This window comes from Siphateles boraxobius, unplaced genomic scaffold (assembly GCF_051911475.1).
Source record: "Siphateles boraxobius isolate OS27281-9 unplaced genomic scaffold, OSU_SipBor_1 46, whole genome shotgun sequence".
Classification (NCBI taxonomy): Eukaryota; Metazoa; Chordata; class Actinopteri; order Cypriniformes; family Leuciscidae; genus Siphateles; species Siphateles boraxobius.
In genome coordinates, this window is record NW_027509097.1 from 482,234 (window position 1) to 500,821 (window position 18,588).

General features: G+C 38.1%; 1 protein-coding gene across 3 annotated transcripts in view; it reads left to right on the forward strand.

The window, feature by feature from the left end:
- The first annotated feature begins 6,728 nt into the window (after positions 1-6,728).
- The window catches only part of dock1 (dedicator of cytokinesis 1), a 252,549-nt gene continuing 240,689 nt past the window's right edge, over positions 6,729-18,588 (forward strand). The window contains exon 1 of one of the 3 annotated variants that reach the window (XM_077200233.1): positions 6,729-6,916. In XM_077200233.1, the coding sequence (XP_077056348.1) occupies positions 6,874-6,916 (43 nt within the window). In that variant the 5' untranslated portion in view covers positions 6,729-6,873. The remainder of the gene's footprint in view (positions 6,917-18,588) is intronic. The other 2 variants (XM_077200232.1, XM_077200234.1) reach the window with 2 other exon arrangements.

The following is an 18,588-nucleotide window of genomic DNA, read 5'->3' on the forward strand; positions in this document are numbered from 1 at the left end:
AAATGTGTGTGCTAGTCTGAACAAACAAAAGACTTACAGAACAACTTCTATTTTTCACTGGGAGAGGGATGTGTGTGTGTGTGTGTTTGTGTGTGTGTGTGTTTGCTCGCAGCCAGCAAATACCCCCTTTTTCAACCTAGACATGTTGGCTTGGAGTTTTGTTTGCTCTCAGAGTTGCTTTTAACATTCATCTTGTAGTGAACTGTGCAGAAAGGATTCTGCAGTTTAACACAGATAACCCAAAGATTAAAAGAAACATTTGCATAAACCCTACAGAGTGAGCTACTTGCATTTTCTTCTCTTTCAGTTTAGTAAAAGAAAGGAAACTAGATTTAAACATTTTCAGAGATTGGGGCTTGCTAGTGCAAAACTTACTGCTGAAACGCTAGGGCATTGTGGGTGGTTTTAACGAGCTAACGGGTGGGTGGTTGGTAGGTAGTTGCTTACTAAGTTGTCAAAAGATCCCACTTTCAAGTATTTCTGGTATAATATTCTGGTCTCTAGATATGGCTCGGTTCCCTCCTTCATTATAAATTTACTGTATTATTTTTGCATTATACGCCAGGCAAAAAAACTCTGATTGCTTAGAAAAGTAACAGCAAAACTTTGTTTAACAAGCTGCACAACTTGAAAATCCATTTATGTCTTTAGGACTGTTTATTTATACTTAAACTTTGGAGTTTGTTCAAATCACTAACCCTACATATGAGCAATAATAATAGCGATGCTTGCCTTAGCAAACGCCACTAATGATAAAAAAAAAAAACACTCGCTTTCACCATCTTTACTACAAAAATCTTACTACAAAAGTACTATGGTGGTACAGTTAGGGTATTAGATGATGATGCCATATTCAGCATAGTACATATAACACTAGCATGGTAAAAATTCATCTGAACACCATAACAACCACACAGCAACATCCTGGAAACCACTCACATTGCTCTAGAGTCACATCAGCTAGTTTTTCCTCGGGCAAACACCAGTCAGAATATCTTCAGAAAATCTAGTTTTGGACCTGAGTTTTAAGACAAACTCATATCTGGGTTCGAACCGTAACATCAAACACACACAGAGCAGTTGTGTCCAATGTTTTGGAGCAGGGCATGTGATCGCCAGGGCTGCTGGGTAATTAGCGCTTCAGGGAGTTGAATCAGATGATGAGGTTGTTAGTGTTTGTGTCGGGCCACCCACATGATCTCTCAAGACCACGAAGGCAATGAAAGCACACACATCTTCAGGGTGAAGACGCTCTGTCCCGGTGTTTCTGTAAACAACCCATCTGTTCTGCTGCTTCAGAACTGTCTGCATATCTATAGACCTGTTAGAGAAATCACAAATGATATCTCTTTAATATCTCAGTTGTTTCTCTACACATAAATAGCATTAAATGGGTTTTATTTAGTAAAATAGTACTTTTTTCTTGTGTCTTCAGATGTTTCTTCTGAGAAAAAGACACCAAAAAACCTCGAGTTTAAGAGTTATAGTCTCAATAATCCCTAAAACTTAATTTGATTGGATTTGTCTGCAATCAAATATCAATTTGAGTTAATATAAATATCTCATCAAATGATGAAAACCAAAATGATTTGAGCTGCTATTCTATAATTGTATAGTTCTACACAAATTCTGATCAGTGAACAATGTATCTGGCCAAACCTTTACATGAATATAATCAGCTCAGCTACATTTCATCATTTAACTTAAAGTTTATATTCATCTAAAAATCCTATAAACTTTGGGACAAGCTGCCGCAGTAAAGACATTAAGCTTTCTTAAATAGCTCACAAATTTCTTCTCAATCTGAAAACCGATTTTCTGTCTCATGTGACATGGAAATGTGGCTGTTCCCAGATGTTACTGCAACTAACCTACATCATTATTGTAATTACACTGGCTCTTGTGTTTTCTGTCTCCCCTTATGGATTCGGAAAGAAAACCGTGTTCATAGGATTCTACCATTCTACTCTTATTATTGTTTAGTATGCATACAGTGTCATTTTTCACAATAAAATGTTTCTATAAAACTTCTGATTACATGGTACCTTGGAAATAAAAAAGTCTTGTTTGCAAATTTAGTATAAAATGTCTTAAGATAAATATTGCATGCAAAAAGAAGATTTGCATACAGTTTATGAAAACTATTCAGAATAGTATACTATCATACTGCTTACTATTTCTGCAGTATGCATACTGAGCACACCATGTCATTTTTATTACAATTGTTATTACAATTCTGGTATTGCATGCATAAAAATATATGCATACTAAGTACTGTACATATACTACAGTAGGTTTGTAATAGTATACTACCATACTGCTTACTATTTTTGCAGTATGCATACTGTGCACAATGTAATTCTTTCTAAAATGTTTCTTTTAATCTTCTTTAAAGTTTAATTAGCATTTTTAGTGAAACAAAAAAATCATTATTGCATGCATCAAGAATATATGCACACTATATCCTGGATATACATACAGTACTGCATGGTAAGTGTTCTGAATTCCCTGAGCAGAACTAGCGGCGCCCCCTGCAGGACGAGGCCAGGGAGAGGACGGCACATCTGAGGGAAATGGACTGGTGTACTCATTAAGGGGAAGACTGATATGAAGTATAAATAAACATGTAAAGGCAGATTGGTGTGTGTTGAGTCCGGTCCTCTGATGTTGGGACAGGTCAACATTCTTTTGCTGATAATAATGAATCTCTTTATCATTAGAGCAGAGAGAAAAGAAAGAGATGTAGAAGCTTGTATGACCCACACAATCAAAGCAGCCCTATCCTGCTCTACGTCTATTTCATGTTTAGTCCTGGACATTATTTTCCTGTGATCAATTTGGCTTCTAATTTTAAGTGGGTAATTTGCTGTTTTGTTCTCCGTGCATGGGCCTCAACATTGCTTACTCTCTTTATTTACGAGGGGATTTACTAATTAAAGCTGTCAAATGTCTCCAAGGCTTAGAAATAAGCAAAATAAGAGAGGCACTGGAGAACAATTAATAGAATAATTCACCCTGAAACTAAACATCTGTCAGCATTTACTCACCCTTATGTCGTTCCAAACCCATTTGATGATTTCCTCTGTCTATAATGAGTCTATACGGATGTTAGTCCATCTGAGCAGGGACTTTTTATCTAAAATTCAAATAATCAATAGTACAAAAAATCTGAAAAATAAGATGAAATAGAGTTGAATTAATATGCAAAAAAGTTTATACATATATTTATAATATATATATATATATATTATTTTCAATACTTAGTTTAGCAAACACCAATAAATAGCATAAAAGCAAAAAAAACTGTCTTTCCGGCTGGACATTAGACTGGATATAATTATGATGAAGTGTTTGTGCTCTGTTCTTCAGGCTGAGAGAGAGAGAGAGAGAGAGAGAGAGAGAGAGAGAGAGAGAGAGAGAGAGAGAGAGAGAGAGAGAGAGATAGAGAGAGAGAGGAGAGAGAGTGAGAGAGATAGAGAGAGAGAGAGATAGAGAGAGAGAGAGAGAGAGAGAAAGAGAGAGAGTGTGAGAGAGACAGAGAGAGAGAGAGAGAGAGAGAGAGAGAGAGAGAGAGAGAGAGAGAGAGAGAGAGAGATGTAATGTGACGGGTCCGCACTAAACTAACAGTGCTCTGATGTACAGTATATACACTGATTAATGGTAAACAGCCTCTTCACCCGCTGCAGGGCCACTGCACAGTGAGAATAAATCATTCATTTCTCATAAAGGGACGTATCTGTGGGCTAACAATGAAAGCACATTCTGTAACATTTATACAGATGAGAAGCTTGAGATGAATGCAAAGGAACTCCTTTTTAAGTTGTTTAAGTCAAATCCTTGTATTTTATAGCCTGCGGTCAGTGTTTCAACAACATTCGAACAAAGAAGAGGAAGCAATGTATTCATAGATGTCACCAAAAAGGTTCATTCTTGAAATGTTTTGCAGTGTTATGAATCAAAAGGCAGTCTTTTTCCCACAGAGCAGCTTTAATTACAAGCATCTGGGGATGGTTTGTGTGCAAAGCAACATACTTTCACAAAAACAACAATTAACCTCAAACGGAGTGATAATTTTTCTGGAAAAGCAGGAATTAAGTGAAGTCAGTGGCTACGAGACGCTATCCCAGAGCAATCTTTTCTAATTGGTCCCCATAATCAAATTTTCAGCAGTCGCCACAGTCTGCAGCTATTTGTGACAGCGAAAATTGACTCGTTATGAGTATTAGAGGATTCATAATGTTTTATGCAGTGCTGTTAATTATGTTTTCCATTTTTTGATTAAAAATCTTTTTTTTTACTCAAAAACTAGGACAGAAGCGACGGATTACTCTGTCTGTTTAGAACCCAGTTAAAATCAACATTTTAGAAATTGACCATTTGAAAATTACAGAGTTTCATCATGGGTTATTCAAAATACAAACAAATCTGAGCTTTGCTTTTATGTGCATGCTACAGTCAAAGTGTATCATGGTTCCCACAAAAATATGAAGCAGCACAACAGTTTTCAACATTGATATATTTATAAAAACTGTTTCTTGAGCAGCAAATCAGCATGTTAGAATAATTTCTAAAGGAGCATGCAACACTGATGCTGAAAATGTAGCTCTGCATCACAGGAACAAATTACATTTTAAAATTACAATATAAACGCTTATTTTTAGACTCTCAAATATTTCACAATATTACTGTTTTTATTGTATTTTTTAATCAAACAAATGCAGTCTTGTTGAGCAATCAAAACTTTCAATGGCTGGATGCCAATATGTGTGTGTTTCTGTTTCATTAACTATAGACAACAACACTTTTATCAGACCATTTTAATGTGCCTAACAGTGGTAAATAGCAGGGGTTGGACAATTAAACTGAAACATGAGCTGAATGTTTCATGCCTATATTTGTGCAGCCTAGTGGCCAATCTTCAGTGATTTTACATTCCATCAGTATGAGCCAAGTGTGAAGGTTGAATTAGCAGAGCAATAGCACAACTGTAAAATATTGCAATCCACACAACATAATGGTAGACATTTCAGAGTTCAAAAGATGATAAATTGTTGGAGAGCGTCTCAATGGCGCATCTGTGACCAGGACAGCATGTCTTTGTGGTGTATCGAGAGCTATGACATCAGGGTGATGTCGACACACCAAATCCAACAGGAGTAACTGATGACTCAAGAGGAAGCTGCATAAAAGCCCAGAGCCCAACTCATGTAGAATTAAAGGCGCAGCTCAACTCTCCTATTTCCACCAAAACTGTGCGTCAGGAGTCAATATTCATGGTCGGGCTGCTATAACCAAACCTTTGGGTCAAGCGTGCCAATGAGCCAACACTGAAAATCTTGGGCTGTGGACAATGTGAAACATGTCTTGTTCTCTGATGAGTCCACCATCACTCTTTCCCACACCAGTGGAAGTTCTGCTGTGGAGAAGCCCCAAAGAGGCTCAACACCCGGTCTGTTGCGTGTCCAAAGTGAAGCGCGGGATGGATCAGTGATGGTTTGGGCTGCAGTATCATGACTACCGAACCGTTCTGGAGGACCATGTGCAAATAATGTTTCAAACATCGTACATGAAGGGGGTGCTGTGTATCAGCATGGTAATACACCAATACACATGGCAAGACTTGTGTCAGAATGGTTTGATAAACATGAAAGTGAAGTTGAACATCTCTCATGGTCTGCACAGTCACCAGATCTGAATATTTTTGAGCAAGTTTGGGATATTTTAGAGGAGCCTCCACCAGCATTATATAGTGACCTGGACACTGTTCTGGAAGAGGAATGGCTCAAAATCCCTCTGGCCGCTGTGCAGGACTTGTATTCCCAAGACAAATTGATGCTGTACTGGCTGCAAAAGTAGGCCCTACACCGTACTAATAAATGATTTTGGTCTAAGTGTTTCAGTTTCATTGTCCAACGTCAATCACACTCACAGGAGTCTGTCATTTTCTTTTATGAAACTCATGAACATTTCCACTACATTTTCTAAAACATTTATGGAATGAAATATCAGATTACTTGGTGTTCCTCAGCACTGTGTGTATTTTTATGGTGCATGTTATGTAAATACACACAGACAAATTAAATATACTGTACTGTGTAGGCTATATTAAACTTTTTTGACAATACAAGACATTGATTAGAAACGATGCGCAGAAATATTCCTTTCACAAGTCATATTTACCTCACGTGTTTGATTTCATGTTCATGTTCGTCACTGACGCTGTTGTCTACTTGCTATAAAGTTGACTTTTGATAAAACTTAAGTTTAGTACCGCTAAAATGTTGGTCGGGGTGGGAATGACGCCACAACTAAGAGACAGTCTTGTTTTAAATAAAATAATTATCATACTAAAAATATGCTGAAATAATTTATTTTATTTAACCTCTAATATTTAAAAACAAAACGTATAATAATAATAAGAAAGCATTTTAAAAGTAGCAAAAATAAATCATGAATATAATTTTATAGATACATTTTAATAATAAAAATAAAAATAAATCTGTGCGTTCAAAAAAAAAAAAAAAAAAAAAAAAGAAAGTACTCCTGTAACATCAATACATACCCAATATTCCAAGTCACAAAAGTTGTATTATTACTTATACTTTGGTATTTTGGCCGAGATTATAGCGACCATGGTAGTTGTTTTGTGAGGGACTGTCCGGTCGTCCGGTGACGCTGGTGTCCCACATGACAGAAAGTTTCTCATATCTCCCCCTCGCGGTTCATGAGTTCAGTGATGGTGGAAAATGGCGGCTAGATGAGTCTTTCCACTCCTACAGAGAAAAGAAAAAGTGTGTGGAAAAACTCTGGATATATATTTGGAATAGCGACAACAACACTCACAGGCGTCTCACAACACTTTCATCATTGAGGATGTCGCGCTGGGTGCCCACGAAGAAAGAGAAGTACGGAGTAGGTGAGTAAAGAAGGGAACTTGCATTAACTAAACTTCTTTTAGTCCTGTTACAAAAGTTTTGGGAGAAATGGTGCGATTCTATATTTTCATGCCAGTTTACACTAATTGAGGATGTTTTGTGCTGAAGTGTTTTTATGATTGTGGGTCAGTGTAAAATCAATGCGCTATTATATATTTGAGATGTGTGTGTGTGTGTGTGTGTGTGTGAGAGAGAGAGATTGAAACAGACGCGCCTAGTTCCAGTGTTTCCTGCGCGGCGGCCTGAATGGAGTTCATGGATACATTGTTTCTCATTGTTACTCGCGCGCTGATACTTTGGAACAAGTTTTCGCGCTGTTATGTTGTAAGAACCTTTAGCGCTTGTTGTATTTTCCCGCGGAAGATTCTTTACAGCCGCTGCTGCTTTCATTCGCCCGATTGCTTTGTTTGTATTTCAGGGGATCCCACTGTTATGGATAACCTGGGAATATTAGGAGATTTAAAAACCGTGATTTTTCAGTCACAGATTTACGTACACATACATGGCCTGAGCTATTTAATTGGCTAGGCTACTCCGTGATACTGAGTTTTCTATCTCTGTTATACTTTTAAATCCATATCCAGAATCATAAATACTGGGAAAGTCGAAATGCGTGGGAAGCCTGATGTAAACAAACTCATTTTATTGGGCAACTATAAACGTAATACTATACGTGCTACCTTTATTTTTTTCTTATTTGTGTGTTTTAAAGAATGAATGTTGTGAATTTAAGTATTGTGGAAAATAATTTTATACATCAATTTTGTGCAGATATTACATTTAACTACTCTCTAGAATACGTCATTCTTATTGGTCTACACTCCATCTTTGGTCAGTGTCATGGTGTCAGTGATTTCATTTATCCCAGGCTACTGATTGCCAACATATCTGTGATAGTTTAATTTTTCATCATTCCTGAGCTTCCTTATGACTTGCTGTACATTTAAGTCAGGAAAACTACGTCTCTGGTTCGTATGTGTCCAAACATGTTTAGAAGTAGATGTTAACCAAGCATATCCGCAGTAAAGGAAAGTTGAACTATTTTCCAGGTGTTTCTTCTTTCTCGTATATAATGATAGACTGGATTGTTGTCACGCTACGGTATGTTGCCTCATTCCTCCAGCTGTGATTGATGGCTCTGAGTTGACATGTCATTATTAGTCATCATATTTTCCTAACTGAACTGTTTCCTTGAGCAGCCATAATAGTTTACACAAATAAGTTCATTTAGAAAGTTCTTGAGAAGTTTTTCTGAGGTTTTCTGAGTTTAGGGATGTTTTCGAGATATAATAGAATCTTAATCCCATCTCAACTGGAGAAGACTTTTATGGGTTGCATTAAATGTTGGATCAGTAGGATCTTTTATCAGCAGCAAACTCAGTCTAGCCCATAATTCTGGATTTATCATCTCTCCTTGATGGAGTCTCAAAATATCGCCAGCATTCATGTTGGATAGAAACTTCTGTTCTGCTTGAGTTATTCAGCTCTTTTGAAATATTGTGGTCTTTACCTGTCTGTGTTGCTCACTGCTTTTATAGCGACTTCCTCTCTGAGCGCAAAGGAGCACGAGGCGGTGTGTAGAAATGTCTAGTCTTTGTTGTGTGTGCGTGTGTGTATTTTTACCCTGAGGGTGGTTGAATTTCACTTTGTTGAGTTTAAATAGTTTTGCCTCTGTATTGGTTTAATTTAAATTCTCAAGTGCACTAGACTGAGGTGAAGCTACGACAATACGACAGGTAAAAGAGAAACACGTTGAAGCATATTTATGTGCGCTGCTCTCTTGATAGACTAACTATTAAAAGTGGCATCATTTTCTGACTGCCTCCAGACTATATATACACCAATGATTGAGTGATTGGATTTATGCATTCATTTACTGACTTGCTTATATAGATATAGATTTCTCCCTGTATAAACATCCAATTTAGGATTACAAGCATTTTTAAAAACATCTTTTATGAATTTATTGAGTGATGTATTGAGTGAGGCATGTAGTCCAAAAATATCTCTCAAAGTCTAATCAAAGTGCTTAGAGGAGACACTTTTGAGAATTATCATGTTAATAATACAATGTGTAATCTGTATCTGCAGTGGTCAGGTGGTACAAGTACGTGCTCTCCAAAAACTCCCAGCTTCTTACACGTTGTAATTGCGAGCTCTACGAGGACTTGAACTCTCTTGTAATTACAGTAATTATTATACGGCATGAACGCACATTTAATGCCAGGTGTAAGCAGGGTCTGAGGCCCATCCACACTACTACGTTTTAGTTTAGAAACGGAGACCTTTTGCTACGTTTGCACCTCCCGTCCAGACTAAAACGGCAAAAACGGAGACCTAAAACGTAGAAGTTAAGAAAAGATGCCGACCCCGTTTTGAATCTCCGAAGGGTGTTTTAGTGAAGACGGGTCAAAACGGAGGACTTTAGAAACGATGGCGCAGAGGCTCACGCTCGGCTCTCTGATTGGGTGTCATCAGTCATGGCGTATCCTTCCCTGATTCGTCAGCCATCCATCACATGACCCGTCCCCGGAAGAAAACATACAACAACAGCCTGGACTACCAGTTACGTTAGTGACTGCAGCATGGATAATAAATTACAAGCATTACTGACTTTGAAGTCTTTGCTAGCAGGTAAATTCTGCATTTTACAATGCTATAACTGCCTACATGCGCCGGAGGCAAGCTATTATTCGAGCAATCTGTGACAAACCACTTCGACATTGCTAATCTTTTCAGAGGTAACTTAGCTACTTTCTTCTTCGTCATCTCTGAGGAATAATCAGTTTCCTGTTTACACCGGCACGCGCATGCCCAGTGTAGGTGAATGGTCACGTGATCCGCGTTTTCAGTCGTTTTAATATGGACGGAGATCAATTCTAACACGCAGCTAAAACGCTGGTGTGGACGGAGATCGTATTCGTTTTAATTCTCTGTTTCTAAACTAAAACGCAGTAGTGTGGATGGGGCCTGAGAGTCATGTGACTAGGGGGCTTCGGGTGTGTCTTGATTTAGAAGTGTTTCCATCCCGCTCTCGCAACGCCTCATATCTCCAGTGACAGACTTGTGCTTGCTGTTATTATTAGATCATTATATTTTGCATGAGCACACAAATCATTTCTTTCTCCAGCTTCCCGCACACATTTCAGTGTCTTCCCTCCCGCACTCAGCAATTAAAGGAGAACTCCGGGCAATTTGTAAGTTAATCTTGATCGTTAGACCTTTGTGAGTACTGACTATAGAAAAAAAAACGAACCGGATTGGTGATTGCTACGCGGAGCTGCGACCGCGGATGCCCAGAGCTCCCACCCAGCTAAAACGGCAGCTATGGGGGCATCGACATAAAGAGCGTTTTTGAGCCTCTTAACAGACAGAAAATGCAATTAAAATGTCTGTCCAACATGAACAGGGACCCTACATGTGAACAAGATGCGTTTAGCAACTTAGCCATTGTTTCAACTCACCTAAATAGTCTTTTAGACGGCAAGCTGTAGTCTCGCGCTGCAGTCCCGTGCTGTAGCCGGAAAAGGTAAACAATGTCCAGGTGGGAGGAGCGTTGATCATGTGCGACGAGTCTTCGTACATGGAATGGCATTTTTCTTCAAACGGCCCCGCTGTGTTGAGTGTGTGTAGTCATCCTTGTCAAAGTGTTCACTGCAAATGCGGTAATCTTTAGCGCGTAGTACTTCTACAGGAGTTTGCACATCAAGTTAAAGTACAACTGCAGAATCTCGAGGTCAAGGAAAGGAAGACGATGAAAATTTAAGCTCTTATATTTTCGCATTCTGTCGCCACAATTCGGAAAGGTACAAACACGAACCATTTCTTCTTCACTTGTAAGCAACTCTGATCATAACTCGTCGCACATGATCAACGCTCCTCCCACCTGGACATTGTTTACCTTTTCCGGCTACAGCACGGGACTGCAGCGCGAGACTACAGCTTGCCGTCTAAAAGACTATTTAGGTGAGTTGAAACAATGGCTAAGTTGCTAAATGCATCTTGTTCACATGTAGGGTCCCTGTTCATATTGGACAGACATTTTAATTGCATTTTGTGTCTGTTAAGAGGTTCAAAAACGCTCTTTATGTCGATGCCCCCATAGCTGCCGTTTTAGCTGGGTGGGAGCTCTGGGCATCCGCGGTCGCAGCTCCGCGTAGCAAATCACCAATCCGGTTCGTTTTTTTTTTCTATAGTCAGTACTCACAAAGGTCTAACGATCAAGATTAACTTAAAAATTGCCCGGAGTTCTCCTTTAAAGACTTGTCCTGCGTCGCACTCTGTTGCCTCGTATCCGGCGGATCCCACGGTCTTGATCAAAGATTCCCTCAGAAAGATCCCTAAAATCAGTCATAACTCATACTCGGCTCTGTGGTTTTAAAAGCCATTTCATTGATGTTGAATCAAATAACTTAAACTGGAATGGAGAATGTGACGAAATTTGTTGTTCAAATTGAACTGTCTACATCAAAATGTATTGGCTAAAGTTAACTTTCATTGATATCTAAGACTAAGTTTTTTTTTCAGCATAGTTCTGCGTAAAACAGAAGCCTAATAAAAGTGCATGGTTGTTCATATCTGACAGTTTATGGTTTTGAGTTGTGACCGTAATAGGTTAATTTCACGTCCTCTTTTTTTTTTTTTGGATTCTCTACACACCTCTGTCTCTCTGCATGAGTAAGTCCTGTGGTATTTGAGGAAGTGTTCTCTGAGAGAGGTGTGCTGCTTACTCGCTGCCGTCCCGTAGGAGTTTCCAAAGCAGCTTTAATAGGCTTTGTGTGTGTGTGTGTTGTTCCATTCATCCAGGCCTTGAGGAGAATAGAAGTGAAGTTTGTTTTGAGAGCTCTGCAGAAAGATGGCTGGCTGAGAGAGATGGAGGAATTGTGTTGGTGCATGAACAATAAAACGTGTTGTCTGATTACTCTTTGTGCACAGGCTTACCACATGAAACCTTTCAGATATGTATGTATATGTCCTTAATGAACATGTGGGAATATTTATTTTTCAGCTGGGTTTAATGATCTGCTATCTGTGTTTAGTCTTTATGTATTTGCTCTGCACTGCTTTTTTTCTAATCGGAGGAAATATTGTTTCAGCCATTGTAGCCACATAGATTCAAAATGTTTTTTTTTTTTATAAAATAGTAAAATCTAATTGCAAATTAAACTAGGTATGTTTTTCACACAGTGAGATTCATATTGAATTTGTGATTGTGATGATCATGATCATATTTAATCCAATTAATTAATTTATCAGAATTGATATGTACAATCATTGTGAATCTATCAATAATATTTAGTATTTTGCCGAGAAAGATTAATGTCCATGTGGCTGATGTTCCACCTTTTCCTTGTCCTGTTTTGATTAGTCGTTTCAGTAACCTGATGCATGTGATGGTAATTTACAACCACCTTCATTGTAGTTTGTTTCCTCAGGTTTGACTTGTGTCTGGCATATTTTGCATTTCTACAGCACTTTACGATATGCTTGCCAATGAATTAATGCTTGCACTATTTTGGATGATTACATACGTTTCTGAGTTAAGGCGTGGAAGTAAACAACGGTTGAGAGATTTAACGAGAACCAGCCATTTGGAATCGCATTCAGTTCCGGAAGCCATGTTGGTAAAGATGCCAGCTCTGGCAAAAAACTTCCAAAAGAAGTCTGGCACATGCTGAAATTCGGGTTTTCAGTGATTTTGTGTTTGTGATTTGACTTTTGAAAGGTCGTCTCTGAAATGGAGAGGCTCAGCTGAACTTCCTGCATCCTGTAAATATTCTGGCATTCCACAGACATGCTTGGAATATTTGCACGGCACACCAAAAAACCCAGCGACAGTTACTCAATGGAATGGACTTTTTTGTGTGTAGTAGTTAAACAACTGTTGCATTCATTTTTTTTATAAAGTGACTTTTTTTCTTTTAAAATATTCTTAATAATAGTTTCATGAGATTAATTCATTAAAAGAGATCAAAACATCAGATACTTACAAGCACCCAGACCACCCTAGCAACCACATATCAACATGCTAATGCATTTAGAACACCTTAGCAACTGCATAAGAGCTGCACGATTCTGGATAAACTGAGAATAACAGCTTTTTTGTTTAAAATAAGAGATGATGATTCTACCACAATTCTGATTCGAAAACTAAACAAAACATGTTATTTGCTAGAGTTTCTGACAAAATGTTAATTGCTGCATGTGGTCTATTAAAAAAAAAAAAAAAAATCTGTTTGAATGAGCGGGGTGTTGCTGATGGCGCTGGCTGTGGATAAGACACATGCCTTTGGTGTGAGAGACCCGGGTTCGAATCCACTGTGAGACACCAATGTGTCCCTGAGCAAGACACTTAACCCCTAGTTGCTCCAGAGGCGTGCGACCTCTGACATGTATAGCAATTGTAAATCGCATTGGATAAAAGCGTCAGCTAAATGAATTAATGTAAATGTAATGTAAATGAAGGAATGATTCAATGACTCACTCAAATTCTTCACTTGTTTGATTCCTGAACGAATCAGCGTTGAATCGCACGTATCGCCACCTACTGTACTGGTGTTACGATGTAATTGATAAAATTTTTATTTGAAGCATCAAGTTACTTTCAAAAGGTGATTTTTATTTTTTTTATACTTTGATTGCTACCGTAGATTTTACCATAGATGTCAGTGTTTATATTCAAACTATAAACTTTTATCCCAGTATTTCAGTGGTAATTTAAATGATTGTGAGACAGAAATAATGATACTGTGTGTTTGATAAGACTGCTTGTGAAGCTGTTTCATGCCTATACCTGACAACTGCTCTCTCTGGATCAGCGGCAGCGGCGACATAGATTTAAATGTTCGCTGTGATCTTACTTGTCAAAGGTTTAATAGACATTGCCGAATCATTGTCATTTAGGATATAGAAATTGCATTTCTTTTTTAAATTGAGAATGTAAAAGATGAATTAACAATTAATCAAGCAGCTCTATTATTGTGTCTTTTCCAAAATGTAAAAAATTAATGGAATTATTTTTGTTTATTTCACCCTTAAGCTTTTCTTTCTTTTGTTCATTGTTTTGTTCTTTTTTTCTTTCTTTCCGTCATAACTTCAGATCTGTCATCCAGCACAATAACATATTGTTTGATGGGTGACATTCTCAGATTTGTAGATTTATGCCACTCATCTTCACATAACAATCTTGAAGACAGAAGCATGCAAATGTCATATTGGTTACGCCATATTTGCAGTCAAGATCTAAGGAGTGTTTGGAGTTTGACTGCTCATTGTGTGCATGTGAAATGAGACGCCGCTGTTCTCCTGTCCTTAACTTCTGTCATGTTACCCTCATTCTTACCTCTTTTGATTGAAGTTGAAGTGCTGTGTTGTAAACGTGCCATAACACGTGGATGAGAGCAAGTTTGGAGAGGAGGTTGAAAGACTTCTTTTCCCTTTTCTTACGGTTGTTGATCCTTTGAGACTTTAGCTAAATAACAGCTGAAAGATTTTTCTTGCTGTATGAATGATTTATATTAGTGTGGCACTGTAGAGCCAGCATGTGCTTTTTCATATTGACATAAATCAATCCAGCTCAGAGAAACAAGAGATTAGCCAAAGATTTTCTGAATGTGCAAAACTTTAATAAGGTGTAGTACTGAGTGGTTACTATGTAGTCATTAAGATGTTCCAAGGTTTTCTTTTGCATGTTCTGTTGAAACTTTATTTTACCAGCATTGGTAGGCATTATTTACTGCGAATCAAGGTGCTCCGAGACACTAAAAACACAAGATCTTGAGGATCGCCATAGAATCGCCATAGGGGGGGAATTTCATTTTCATATAATGAAAAAAAAAAAAATATATAAATAAAAAAAATTAAATTATTAAAGCATTAACACACAAACCACTGTTTGTGTTATAACATAAAAGCAAGCAGATACTGCGTGCATGGTTTGCATGGCTACGCGCAAAGTGTGCTCCCTTAATAATTCCTAAAAAGCTGACATCAGTTCATCGCGATCTCACACATCTGTTATTATCAATTCAGCTGACTGCACAAAGTAATTTTTCATAATATATACACTTTGTTTGTTATAGTTAGAGGATTTGCCAGCATACAGAATTCAGCACTGAAAAGTCCGTTTTGGCAGTGAGGGGAGTCTATCTTGAATGCTTGTGATTGGCCATTGCGTTCAAGAAATCAACACATATGTCTGTGATTGGCTACATCGCTCAACGCTGCAAACATGTTATAAAAAGAAACTCTGGCCTGTAAATCGTTTTTATTTTGTTTTAGTTGTTCTTGTTGCTTTTCTGCAACAGATGAATACAAATGTATTCGTTTTTATGTGTTTTATTCATAGAAATTTCTAGTTTCCGGGAGTCCGCGCCCGCACTCGAACAAGTGTTTGTTTGTGTGTGAGTGTGCGCACTCATTGGGATAATTGTAAACACGCAAACACAGACAGAAAAGACATGCCATTGTGGAAATAAGATAAATAACATATTACTTAAGGGCTATTTAGTTTGTTTAATAAAATAACAAATTGTAATCTGGTGCTATAAAGAAAATCAAATCAAATTTAATTGACTTTCAAGGGGGTTGGGGTGAGCCATTAGGAGGGCGGGGCGCCCCCCTTATATAATGGTAGGGGAAACACTGATGACCAATTGGGGTGATTTCTGTGGTCGTTGGTTCTACGTCATGCAGTGAGAGAGGTTCAAAGACGGACGTTGTCACTGATAGCAATGATAGCCTGCGAAAAATTTTTTACGGTATCAGAAATTTAGCTTGATCATCTCCGTGTGTTGGCTGCGATGTCACCTATGTCTACTGACTAGCCAATAGAAATACAACATGAAATGGCGAATTGATCAACGCGACATGGTGCTCTAACTTAAAACTACTTGGTTCAATCTCCATTTGCCAAATTGGCATGCCAAGCTGGCCTCTTTTCCCTCGCCATGACCATGTCCGTCCATATCTTCTGCTTTTGCTTCCGCTTTTATTGGCACATAAAATTGCCAATTGCAATTCATCTTGCTCAAATAGAGCAGATATAGTTTACCACTAGCGCATGCTGATGAGGTTATATTCTTCTATATTAACTTGCATCGTAGCTCAGGATTCAATAGGTGTCATCATCGTACAGTCTACATGCACGTCGTACCCAAGTTTATTAGATTTATGTCGTACAGTGTGATTTGAAGTGATCTTATAGGGTTGCCGAATTTGCCGAAGTCTGTAGCAGGCATAAGATGTTAATGCAAAGCTTATTAAAAAGGATTTATCCATGCACAGGATTATTATTTTTTTTAATTTATGTACCCTCGTAATCTTTAATCAAAATAACTTCCCCCTCCCTCTTGCAGTGACATCTCATCTGTTTTCTGATGACATGTTTAATAGCGTGAGGGCGGGACAACCTGTCACTCACAATAGATCCACCAATAGCAAACCACAACCATCCAATCAGTTCCTCATGGACAAAATCAAGTCCCGCCCTACTTTGTTTCAAGTTCGAGAAGCCGTTTCACTCAGATATACGTCACAACAGAGAAGAAAAGAATATCACAATTTCCGGCTAATGCTGACTTTAAGTATGAGCAATTGTAATCGTGATACTTGCCTTTGTAAACATCCTTGAATAGAAGTCGTACTGTACTGAAGAGCATGCAAGCTAAAATGACTGGTTGCGTTCAGTCCTTACAAACTGCCACTTATCTCTCTGCTGTTATCACTCTCTTTCTGACTGTAGACAGTGTTGTTTACTTCGGTATTCTGGCGGTTTCTGCAGTGGCGGACAGAATTGCTCTGCCCAACACTTTGGCTCCCCAGATAAGGAAATGCCACTTCCTTTGGCTTTAGTAAAGCCGCCACTGAGAACTGCAGCTTGACTGAAGACAATAGTTGTGTTTGTACTCACACACACAAGCGTATAATCTCTCATTATCTCCAGTGTGCTCCTGATTAACCTCAACCACAGTCTGGTCTGTGTTTGGACCCTGTCAGATGAGAAGTGTCAGAAAGACTCGGGCTGGTGAGGGCGAGAGACGAGCGCGAGTACTCATGGATGGTGACGGCACTGATCAATCATCATAACACGGTTGCGTGACATGACTGCTTTTTTAACTTTGAAAAATTTCACACCAATTAGAGTTTGCAAAACGTGCCAACCAGTTTGGATACATTGCAATTTTTGGCACTACAATTTGCTCAGTATTCTGAGCATCGTGCTTTGACATTATACATGCAATGCATTGAATAATTAACTGTTTTTAACACTGATTTTGACTAAAAAGTCCAAAAGTCTGTTCATATGGTAGTATTTAATTTTTCATTAAATTTCATATCAACACAAACTTTGTTTCAAATTAAAGTAAAGTGTGCTGAAAATGTCATTGCATTGGAGAACTCCTGGCATCCAAACAGTAATTTAAAGGGTTAGTTCACCCAAAATTGAAAATGATGTCATTAATGACTCTCATGTCGTTCCAAGCCCGTAAGACCTCCGTTCATCTTCGGAACACAGTTTAAGATATTTTAGATTCAGTGCGAGGGCTTTTTGTCCCTCCATTGAAAATGTATGAACGGTATACTGCCCTTGTCCAGAAAGGCAATAAAGACATCATCAAGGTGGTCCATGTGACCTCAGGGGGTTAGTTAGAATTTTTTGAAGCATCGAAAATACATTTTGTTCCAAAAATAACAAAAACGACGACTTTATTAAGCATTGTATTCTCTTCCGGTTCTGTTGTCAATCCGCGTTCATGAGTCCGCTGACGTAAGACGAGCTGACGTGTTATCTGGTGCGCCCGAGCTTCGTTTACAGTCTGAGGGAGACGCACGCTGTAAACAAAACAATCTTTGTAAACATGTCTAAGGATTTCGACACAGGGGAAGACTTGCATTTTTTTTAACCAGACATATTTATTTGAACCCGAATACACGGACGCACCAGATAACACGTCAGCAGCGTCTTACGTCAGCAGCGTCACTGGCCTCGAGAATGCGGATTGACAACAGAACCGGAAGAGAATACAATGCTGAATAAAGTCATTGTTTTTGTTATTTTTGGAACAAAATGTATTTTAAAAAATGTATTATAACAGATTAACTGATTATTTTGCCTAGTTTTATTCCAAGACAGTCCCCAGTCGTGTTAATGAAAAATGGCTGTTTATCGGTACATTATTAGTTTATTTCTATTAACTAGGTGTTTTTATAATGTTGCTTTATAATGTAAATTTAAGTTATTCTTTGGTGTTGCTGTACAAATTGAGTATTTTGGTTTTGTGCAAAATAAAAACTCATCTGATTTAATTGTATTATTCATATGCTTTTGTCTATGACAAAGGTGCTTCCTCCTTATAATAACTTGTCGATACCATGTTTTTGTTAGTAACTTGTAGTTTAGCTGGCTACTTTTTCCAGTTGTTTCGTTTAACTGTAGTGTGCTACATTTTGAAGGCTTCCTCAACATTTGTGTTAGTATTGTTTTGGACAGGAAATATCCAGTGGTGTCATTCGTTCCTGAAGAAAATTTCCAAAACTGCTTTTCAAAATGCGCACACACTCACTCATACAGAGAAACTCCGGAAACATTTTAATTTGTTTAAACACATAATTTGTGATAGTTTACATTGATGGTTATCTTGTAGTTTATATG